Below are 11,306 nucleotides of genomic sequence, written 5' to 3'. Positions count from 1 at the left end.
GGTACTGCAATGCAGACTGAAGTCCATTGCGTCAATGCAGCTGTACCAATGTAACTGAGTGTCCTGCTTCGGACTTGAGTCTTTGCAAAATAATTTTCCGTCCGAATGGTGAGCGTGCTATGACCACCTCCCTTGTCTTGAATCCTCGCTGGGCGGACACGGTTATGTTTGTGTATGAAAACAACTTGGATGAGCTGAAGAACATGGAGGGTCTGGTTGGAAGCGGCAATTTTGCAGCCAACCAGTGCAGGAATCTGATGGCCCACTCGGCTTTGAGTGGCCACCCGTCTAGTCTCGTCCACGGCTCCAGCTATTCCACTGTGGACGTATCGACTTCAAGTTCTGCAGAGTCAGGCAAGCAGTGCACACCTTGCCCAACGGTTCCTCAGGCATCGTCCACCGGTCCCATCCCGTACGGCTATTTTGGCAACAGCTATTATCCTTGCAGAATGGGGCGGGGTTCCCTCAAGTCCTGCACGCAGCCGAGTGCACTCAGCTACACTGCAGATAAATACATGGATACCCCAGTCACATCTGAAGAATATCCTAGCAGGGCTAAAGAGTTCGCCTTTTACCACAGCTACCCCAGTCCCTACCAGTCCATGGCCAGTTATTTGGACGTGTCAGTGGTACAGACGCTTGGAACCGGAGAGCCGCGACACGACAGTCTCCTGCCTATGGATAGCTACCAACCCTGGGCTCTGGCTAACGGATGGGGTAGTCAGATGTATTGCTCCAAGGACCAGAGCCAGGCGGGCCATCTCTGGAAGTCTGCATTAGCAGGTACGTTTTAAACCATTTTACGACTGAAATGGGAATGTTCAAAATAAAAATTCTTACGCGTTAAGGTATAGCATAAGCTCTCTCAAATATCTAAGCAAAAGGATATTACTCTTCTAGTCATACATAAGACAGATTTTATTTGTAGACACAGGTTTGAGATATCAGAAGCAAGAGCACCAATGTGCCTTCATTGTCTAAAGAACACAAATACAAAACGTTTACAAAAAGTAACAATTTACCAAAAAGTAACAATTTTCGAATCACATAACTTTTAAAACGAATTGGTAATTAAATGGATAAACTCCGAAAATCTGCAAATGTAAAATTTGTTGAAATGTAGTTTAGTTAGAAAATGAATGAGCCCATTAATAATAAACCTTTTTGTTATTCGTTCCAGATGTTGTGGCCCACCAACATGACGGGGGCTCATTCCGTCGAGGTAGAAAGAAGCGGATACCGTACACAAAAGTACAACTCAAGGAACTGGAGAAAGAATATGCAGCCAACAAATTCATCACAAAGGACAAGAGGAGAAAGATTTCAGCGGCAACCAACTTGTCCGAGCGTCAAATCACTATTTGGTTTCAAAACAGGAGGGTTAAGGAAAAGAAATTCGTTGCCAAAGTTAAGACCAGCGCGCCATAGTGCAGAGCTGAATCTTTGCTTTTCTCGGTGATTTGAAATTCAGAGAAGCAAAAAGTCGTCGCGAGGACTTTTCTTGGACTGGGACTGAATGTTTTCTTTCCCCAGCGCATTTACACCAAACAAATAAATGGATGGACTCAAAAATGAATAATCTAAATGAAATGGAAAAAACCATGAAAGGACAATACAGCTTGTAAATTACGCACGTGCCTGCCTATATGTAACTGTGTTCGTTTGAAGTCTTTTTGTCATCTTTAGCTTGCAGTTAATGTTAGGTATGTCAATGTTGTTGTTGTTATTGTTGTTGTTGATGTTGTATTAGTCTTATAGCTTATTACCCAGTACCTGTCAGTACTTATATACTATGTTTATATCGCTTGTAAAACACAATAACATATATCACAAACCTTAATAAATGTGTTAATTCCATTCAGTGTTTTCTAGCAAAGTAAGTCGGTGTTCATATTCATATTGAGCGTTGCGTAATGACTCTTTAGTCCTCTGTTGCAAAATTAATGCTGTCATTGATGACAATGTAAAAGAAATCAACAAACAGTTTCTGCCATTATTTTGAAATGGTTTCAGAACAATTTACAGCACTTTGTTATTGATTCCTAAATAGGCAGCTGTTTGGAGGATACTTTTGTTTAATTTCGAAAGCTATGCATTCATTTGAGGCAATGTAAAAAAAACGTATTTATATCTTGACATTTTACATCAGATTTGGTTGTATGATTCAGCAGAAATATCGCTTCCGTTATTGGAGCCTTTAATTGTTAAAAAGTCCTTTATTGTTTTACAATGTGCGGCGTTTGAGCAAATAACTCAAAGCGCCTTACAATTTTTGTTAACATTTAAAATATTTATTATGATATTTTATGGCAAAAAGTCTCCAGTCGCTGTATGTATCCTTAAAGTTTTCGTATGCATTCATAAAGGATGCACACTGGGTTTTAAACGTAACGATATGGGATTTCCTCCTCACGGTTAGAGTAGCAGCGGCGGTGTTTTGATGTTGGCAGAAAAGGAGGGGGCGCTCGACTACAGACCTACTAAATCAGCCCTTAACCTTGACCTTGAAAGTCACATGCTTAAAGATAAGAAATAGATTTAGTCTTTCCCGAAACTATGAATATTCAAGAATACCATCATCACCTTCCACAGTTTACTGGGGCTCTTCACGTTTGAACGCAATTGTCTTTCACTACACGCCAAATGAAACGATAGTGATTTTATAATGAGCCTGGATGCATTAGTGTAGACTGAAATTATACTCTGGGTGCCTTCTTATATACCGCTTTATAATAACTCTTGAGCTCAGAAATGTAAAGTTAGCCACCATTCCTAGATTTATGTACGATGATCTCCTTTATAGTCTTCAGCAGGCCTAATTTACGTTTCTGGTCAAGTCCGAGCAGTTTAATTGTCAGACAGTGAACAGAGCCGCAGTCTATTGCCTTTGCTACCTGCACTTAATGTCTGTCTAGATTAGTAAGCGTGTAAAAGGTCCGTCGTTACTCAGCGGCTTCGCGTTGTCACCTCCAGTCCACTTTCAAGTTGTGTTATTCCTTATTTCTTTATTCAGTCTCCGCAGCTGTAAAGGGTCAGCATAGAAAGGTTTTATATTGTACTTGCATCAATTTAAGTAACAACAAATTGATGCTGATAGGCCTACTGGTTAAATTATATTTTGCTAATAGATTTTAAACATTAAGCTTTAGCATAGCTTCTAGGTGATGTGATTTGGTATGAATATCCTTCTTAGCTTCTCTCAAACTATAGCAATATATGCACAAGAGGCCGTGGCTCCTGGTGTTATTTTGTGTCGATGATTTTTTAAATTTTGATTTGTAATCGGAGCATAGCATAAAAGCGCACAAAAGTTGAACAATTGACAAAACATTGTCACTTCTGTCAGACGTCATCAGCAAGCCTTTATTTCACAATCGTTTCTAATAGTTTTAGTCAAAGATAGTAAAACGTTATAAGAGTTCTAAAATTATTTTTTCCACATGAATCAGTACATTTAACTCCTACCTTCCTTAGACAGCCCAGGGGGTCATAAAATGTCCAAGTCCTTCCTTCCACTTCTAGTTAACATTGAACTTGACAAAAGCTTTCAAACAAACGGTGCGTCTGCTTTTAAGTTTACATTGTGATTTAATGGCGACTCCATTTTCTCTTTAGAAAACGCACAAAAGCGCAGAGCTCTCCCAATTTCAGAACTAACAATAAAACTGCCACGTTTGTTGAGAACAAAAATTCTTTCTTTGTTGTCGTTCTGAGTAAGACGGGGTTTGTTTTCTGTGAGGCCGATGAAGAAACCAAACAACTGGAGACATGTCTAAATTTCGCCTATGTAGTAGCCACTGCAATAAAAAATACCTACAGGCCACTGTGTAAGTGAAAATAAAATGTAAAATGAGCAATTGATTATTGAAGTTGTTTCGTTTTTGTGTGAATGAGGATGCATGCAGCAAATACGCATATGTAGACCTACATGTTTGTGTTTAAGTGAATAATAATAATAAAATGCAACAATACAGCGATAAGATTTTGCAGTTGCTGCCAGGCCAGCTATTTGAGTGAGGAATTTCAGACTCATCTCCCTCAAGTTCATGTGCAGATCCCCTCCCCCGTTTTGTCTGTTGCCTCTAGCCCTAAAACAACTCTAAAACATCTTCAAATCTGGCCCACTCCTGCAGAGTTTAGCTCTAACCCTAATCAGAGTCTTCAAGATCATTAGAAAATCACAGGTAGGGTTGGAGCTAAACTCTGCAGCAGATTGGCCCTCCAGAGAAAGATTTGAGGAACCCTGATATATAGGCAGTGTTGTCATGGTACAGTTGATCAGCACTTAGCCAAAGCTGGCTCGCATCTTATTTGCTTTAAAGGTCAAGTTCAATACTTCTCTCAATTACTTAATTAATGCAGCTTATTGGCAGGTTTTCTTAACAATCTGGCGTTCAGAGTGGTCGTAAATATTGAAAGGAAACTCCTGTCTTTTCTTTGCTCTGTTCTAGTTTTCCGTAATTCCTATTCGAAGCTTTTATGAAATTGATATTTCCACTATAACTGAACATAACAGATTTGAATGGGTTGTTTCAATTATTCCTTTATACCCTGTGCAATAGCAGCCCAATCCACTGTAAAAAAAAAAGAGCTGATAAAATGTGAAAACTGTAACTTGAACGCAATGTAAGTCGCTTTGGATAAAAGCGTCTGATAAATGCATAAATGTAATGTAAAAATGGTAACCTGCAATTGTTGCGTTAAAGAGCTACTCTCATCTGATCTTATACCCTTAAATTTAGTTTTGCTGGTGTAACCTAATTTATTTACGTTGATTCAGTAATATATATATATATATATACATACTTTTTTTTAAATAAAATCAAATAATTTAAGATGTTACCATTTGAAGCACATTTTTTAAATTACCATTTTTTTCCAGGGTGGATGATTATGATGATATGTCTTTGCAAGTTTCATGTTAGAATAGATGCTCACTTTTATTCTTCTGTGGTACATGTATTTCATATAAGACATAAACACAACCTGTGTTAATGTTTTAATACGAGAATAGTAGGAAATGGTTTACAGTTTGTATCATGTCTGGAACAGTTAAAAATAGAAAATAGTAAAAGGAAGATAGTTAAAAGATAGGAATATCAAGCGATTTTTTTTATCGAATGAAAATTTAGATATAGCGATGTAACAATTCACTGAAGGTATATTTATGTTCACGCTGAATAAATCACTCTTTTAACATAATTGACACAAAGTATTGAGGTAATATTATTACATCTGAATGCACTTATTTCCATATGGCAGGTTAAGTGAGCATAAGATGTATGAATTTTATTTACGTATTTGATGTTAAATTAACATGACTGTATAATACAAAACCTAAAAGATTAAAAAAAAAATCTTAACGTTTGATTACATATATTATTAAAGTTTACAGTGAAGTGTACAGTTAGCGTTCTCGGATTTCTGTAAGCAATGTGTACTAAGTCTATTTTGTAGTAACATTTATATTTCCTATTTTAGAATTGCTTATTCTATTTGTAATTCGGTAGATTCAGGTCGTTATTTGCTCGGGTTGAATGATTGTGTCGCGATCAGTCAGCTATAGTGGTAGGCCTACACCATCTTTTAGGTTAAAGTTGACGAAACCAGTGTTAACACCTACTTGGGTACATGTGCATCAAGTTGAATAACTACTGCCCGAGCAAATTCAAACAGCATACCTCACCATCAGCAAACCTTTTTCGTCATGCATTGGAAAGCGTAGTTAAATTTTTAATGCAATGCATCTAAAAGATTATGAGGCAAAACTGATTCATCTGGCAAAACCAAAAGAAATATGTTGCATTTGTTGCCGCTATATTGAGCACGCTTTAGTGTTGCCAACATTTCCATCTACGAGTCTCCTTTTCCATTCATTCATTATCAGTACAGCTGGATATGACTTATGCTTATTAAGGTTAAAGCATTAAAATTCCGATAAATACTCTCTCGCGTAAATAAAATCAAATGTCATATATTAAATAAAAAAATGCATTTTAGTTTTTACTTATCGAGAGAATTCTGAGCATGCCTCTGCTATACCAGGAGAAAAGATAGACATGTTATTTGATCAAGAGAATTTTGCGTGAGAAGCATGATCCTGGCAATGCCCTTATGATGTCTCAATGTCGCAAACAATATTTATTTAGCTCCAAAACAAACTGTGTAATAATCGACCACGCTTTTTTTCTTCAACTGTAGAAGACAGTAAATACACATTGTTGCACTAACCCTAATTGCCAAAACAATTGTTCAGGATCGTTTCTAATTTTAAGGCTTTGAGAGAAAGTGATTTAAATTAGTGATTATAATCTTATACTGAACACAGGAGGAGCTTGGTCATCAGCTCTTTTCTTGGTGGAGAGAAATGCCATCCAGCCTAAACAGACATTAGCATAACTGTATGGCAGTAAAATAACCAAATGTATTGGCATGCAACATGCAACTCATGTGTGAAATTTTACAGGGCACTACAATTATGCTGACCTTATAAATCGGAGTTTTGGAAGAAACAGAGTTCTCTGATACTGTGAGCTCTAATTTATTCCATTATTTTCTGTGACACTGAAATCATTTACACTTTTACGTCGAGCCTTATATTGTTGCGCCCAATTGTTTTAGGGATATGATACACCCGAAATATCCATAGACGCTTTTTGTGTGTGATTTAAAACACATTTTTAAGTTGTTGTATTAAGTGCGAAAGTGTTGTGAATTTTGATATTTTTGCGAGACTTGCTGACTTGAGGTCTAATAAATGTATCACTTAATTCTAGACACATATCTCCATATCTTAGCTCGAAGTTCAGACTTTAGAACATCTGGATGGTTGCGCGGGGATTTGTAATGGGCAGCTGCATAAGCCCGTTGGCACTCCAAGGATGCGATCTTCGGTCCCATTTTTGTCATGCATTTCAGTACCAGTGTGTTTTAGGATAAACACGTGACCTGTGTGTACTGTGTGTATTTGTGCTTCAGGATGAAATGAAACCATGCGTTTATTTTGAGCTGCTTTCATTCATTTATAAATCTACATATTTATAGATCTAAACATCTAAAAATAAACATCAGTATTTATGAAACCATTTAATACAAAATCCGTCATTTTTAATCCTTAACTTTAACTTTAAAATAACTTTAATCACCTTGACAGGAGGACGTGCAATTTTATATATTACAGCATGTTTGCAATATTTTCATGTTGAGAACTTGTTTCTTATTGATCGGTTATTTGTTGGAAGTTTTTTTGATCAAATCACAACTAGTGAGAGTAAATCTAAAAATGAAAAAGAAAAAAAAAACTGAATGTTTTAGATTTTTAATTTTTCATGTTACTGCTATAAAATGAATAACAAATGGAATATATATTTTTTTCATGCACAAACTCTTGAGATTTTATAGTGTTCACATTACAAGCTCCACATTGCGACATAATAACAATACCATTTATTTTATTTTATTTGATTAATATTGTGTCTGATGAACATGTCAGTTCAAAATGTTACGCAATAAAAAGTACAATCATTTAATTTTGTTCTTCAATATATGAAGCGATTTTTTTTATAACAAGAAACACTGATTGCAAAGTGTGTGTCTCGGGATATGTGGGCATTTTGGCATAAATTCATCTCCTTTGGACCTGGCAGCTCCCATCTCAAATCTATTAAAGGGATACCTCCAAATTAAAAATTGAATCATCATTTATTTATCTTTTCTTTGCTCCAGCTGCATTCTCTCTTGAAACACACTCACAAAAAGATATTTAGAAAAATATCTGTTTTTTTCTCCATACAATGAAAACAACTGGGTTCCAATACCAATGCTGTTTGGACACCAGTGTTTTTTTTTATTTTATTTTTTTATTCTTTTTTTTATATTTTGTTTTGCATTCTGCAGAAGACATGATGGTGAGTAAATAATGACAAGTTCTCTCTCTCTCTCTCTCTCTCTATATATATATAAGTGTTGGTTCTGGTTCAGTTAACTGTCTCTGTTACTCATTATAATTGCGGAGTAGTTAAAATGAGGAATGTACATTGTTGGTGAGTTTGCATGAACATTGCTGACATCTACTGGCAACAGAGTGTTACTGCTTATAACTCAGAGGTTGTCCCATTCCGATTTAATTAACACTGCTTTTCTTTGTGTTGTGGAATGTTTCAGTGTTCAATGCTTCACTTCATTTAATTTTTGAAAGTAACTTTTGTCTAACACTGTAAGTTGTTTCTCTGAGAACAGAGAGTGAGACAGGGAGGGAGAGACGCACTACTAAAGGAGTGGAGTGGTGAATTCTTGGAGGTTTGCCCTTCACCGTCCAGCAAGGTCACACCGGATTTCATTGTGGAGCCTCTGATTTGAGCACGACTTGGAATTTTACGATTCTGGAAAAGGCGCTCAGTCTCTCGATGACGACACCCACTGCGGGGTTTACGGGAAGCCTCTTTATTGGATTGTTCTCGCTCTGATAGTCATCCAGGACATTGGGTGTTCTTTGACTTAATTGTCTATTGGCGGCTGTAAAGCGTCACTGAAATACACAACAATAAAAAATTCACCCATGTCCATTGATGGAGATTGTCTGTTCGCATATAAATGAAATATTAAATTCGAAGCTTTATTAAAATGCATTTTTAAAATAATTGTAACTTCGTGTACATGATCAATTAGTGATGAAGCCAGTTGCCTGAAGAGTTCATTTTGCACAGCCCCCCCCCCCCCCCCCCCACACCTCTCTGATATTATCTTTTGTTTTGTTTTGTTTTTTGATCATTGACCCTTCTGTAAATTCATAAAAACACGCACATATGAGATTCAGGCCATTAATAGCATCGAATTCTATTAAATGAGTTCACGTGTCAGCAAAGGTTCAGTGAGGTTGCGTGTGTAGTAAAGTAAACGTATGACAAAATAATGCATTTTGAGAAACATGCTGACAGGAAATACTGCTTTCTCTTATTTTCACTGTCTTTGTAACTAGACTTTAGTGAAATGGCTCCACCATGTGGTCATTATATGTAACGGCATCACCAATTTTTCGGGTTGTCATTTATTATCAAGGTAGTCATTTAGTTTAATTTTGTTGGTCTTTTTGAAAGCGTCAAGGAGACGTATCGCAGTTTTTCATATAATCTAGTTGATAATAACCATTTTTGAATGTTTCCTCTCCAGTGGTTGTTGTAAACTGCTGCATGTGTCAGTGTCTGAAATATTAACGTTTCGAAACATGTATGGCTTTATTTCTATCTTGAAGATTTAAAAAAAAAATAAAAAATGATAAACACTGCACATATAATGTCAGTACCGTGCATCATAATTATCTTAGCGTAATAATTCTTCAAATAACTGCAAAAACATTTGCATAGGGTACATTTTTTTTTAGCACATTGTTTTGTAGTTTACTGGAATATTTAATATTTAATCTGATCATCCACAACCAGTCCCTTACATTCAAATTTGAAATTATTTGTCATATTAATCTTTGACAAGAATGCAAACATCAGAGGCAGACTATCAGTGTAAATCAAATGAAACCGGATTGCACACTATAAAAACACAGAAAACATTTTTGATACATTCTAAAGAGTAACATTGAAATGAGTTAAAATGTGCAGTTACAGTATCTGGTCAAGAGCTTAACACATGAGTGATGGGGTCTAGGGTATGTGTGCACTGGTCACAGGTGGCGCTAATATGGAGCAGAGTTTAGTTTCTCTTCGGCATATGGATATGGTCTGCAGCATCCTAAATCATAAATGTTCGTATCCAGCAGAGAGGGAGGCTCTCAGTGGATTTTTCCCACTTGTGTCAATAGAGGGTATTGACTGGCTTTACGCTGCTTTCCCACAACTTATTTGTCACCATTCAGTAGTTTGGCAGCAACTCAGTGTGGTATGAATATGTTATTGTTTTATTGTACGCAACAGTATACCTAAAATAGAAACAGAACACTGTCTTCAGACATTCAGATTGACTTTATTGGAAAATTCTAGTCGTTTTAGTTCAGCGTCATGTTCACAAAATATAGTTTACAAATGAATCATGGTTTTGATTTGTGTTTGGTTATTGATTATTCATAATCTTTTATGTTTATGACTGAGTTTCTAATTTCTTTGAACGCATAATGCACCATGACACACAATCGCCATCTTTAACGTTTTTCTTTCTGTTCTATTGTTTATGCACATTTTATTCATAAAATAATAATAAAATAAAATCTTTCTGCCTTTTCTTTGTGATTACGCTGCCTCCTACTGGCAAGTGACCCTTAGAAGTACGCTCTGGAGGTCTGGAGCTTACAATCGTAGGATGAAATGAAATACAAGATATCGTAGACCAATAGTGCAAGTTAACTGTTCTTCCTGACTCCAAAGGTCAAAAAGATTAGCAGATAAAAAGGGTATGATGTACGAGAAACACATTAGGGGAACGCCTTATTCAGCAGCGCATGAATTACACAATTGAAATTCACAGACATCTCTCGGGTAACATTATAATTGTGTTACACTATTTATTATTGCATTTGTTTAATTGCTTAATTTAAAAAACAAAAGTCCACTTCGATTGTAATCGATATAATTAGCAACAACACATATACGTTCTCTCTCTCTCTTTGCAATATCTTGCATAATGTTAATGTGAACGTATGAGCATTTAGAAAAAGGCTAGGCTTTTTGAATAGTTAGTTCTGTGCACTATATTCCAAAATGCAAAAATGTTTTTAAAATCCCCCAGACATTTTATTATAGTTTACCCAATGATACAGGCAATCCTCTCATGAAGCTCATTATTTTACAAAAATAGGTTTTAAATACTTCTCTGAAGACAACAGGACGTACATCTGACGTTCATCGCTGAAAACATGCTGCTCTGATCAGATATGTAGCTTAATGCATTTGAACTTGTAATTGCTTGCAGAACTGGCATGGATCCTTGCACAGTTGTAGGTTTGTCTCACCGCCAAGATATTCACACATCTTTTGAGAATTACATGCAAAGCATTAATGGTGCGCGTTTTCTGCACAGATGTTACTGAAATTGTGTTTTGTGATTCACATTAACAGATCCTTCCTCACATAGCTAATTCCTCGGTGGCGCACGTTTTTAAGCCTCAAAAGGTAACCGTTTGTCTTATAAGTAATGACTGACGGAACCAGTCATTTATGGGCCCGGTCTCATGAAAATGCGTATAAATAGTACGCCAAATCAAAACAAATACTCGTGGTATTGATACGCAAAAATCTACTTTGGCGTGCATATGATACGCACGTGTTTGGCATGCATAATATGCAGTTTTCGCGTGCATATGA

General features: G+C 36.4%; 1 protein-coding gene across 1 annotated transcript; it reads left to right on the top strand.

The window, feature by feature from the left end:
* Positions 1-119: 119 nt before the first annotated feature.
* Positions 120-1,428, top strand: LOC306866366 (homeobox protein Hox-B13a-like; the record flags this gene model as incomplete). The annotated part of the gene is made up of 2 exons (XM_079411537.1): positions 120-783; positions 1,181-1,428. The coding sequence occupies 2 exons, from the start codon at positions 120-122 to the stop codon at positions 1,426-1,428; spliced, it is 912 nt and encodes a 303-aa protein (XP_079267663.1).
* Positions 1,429-11,306: the final 9,878 nt, after the last annotated feature.

This window comes from Barbus barbus (genome assembly GCF_936440315.1).
Source record: "Barbus barbus genome assembly, chromosome: 4".
Classification (NCBI taxonomy): Eukaryota; Metazoa; Chordata; class Actinopteri; order Cypriniformes; family Cyprinidae; genus Barbus; species Barbus barbus.
Note: the sequence above shows the minus strand (reverse complement) of the source record. Positions and strands in the feature narration are given on the sequence as shown.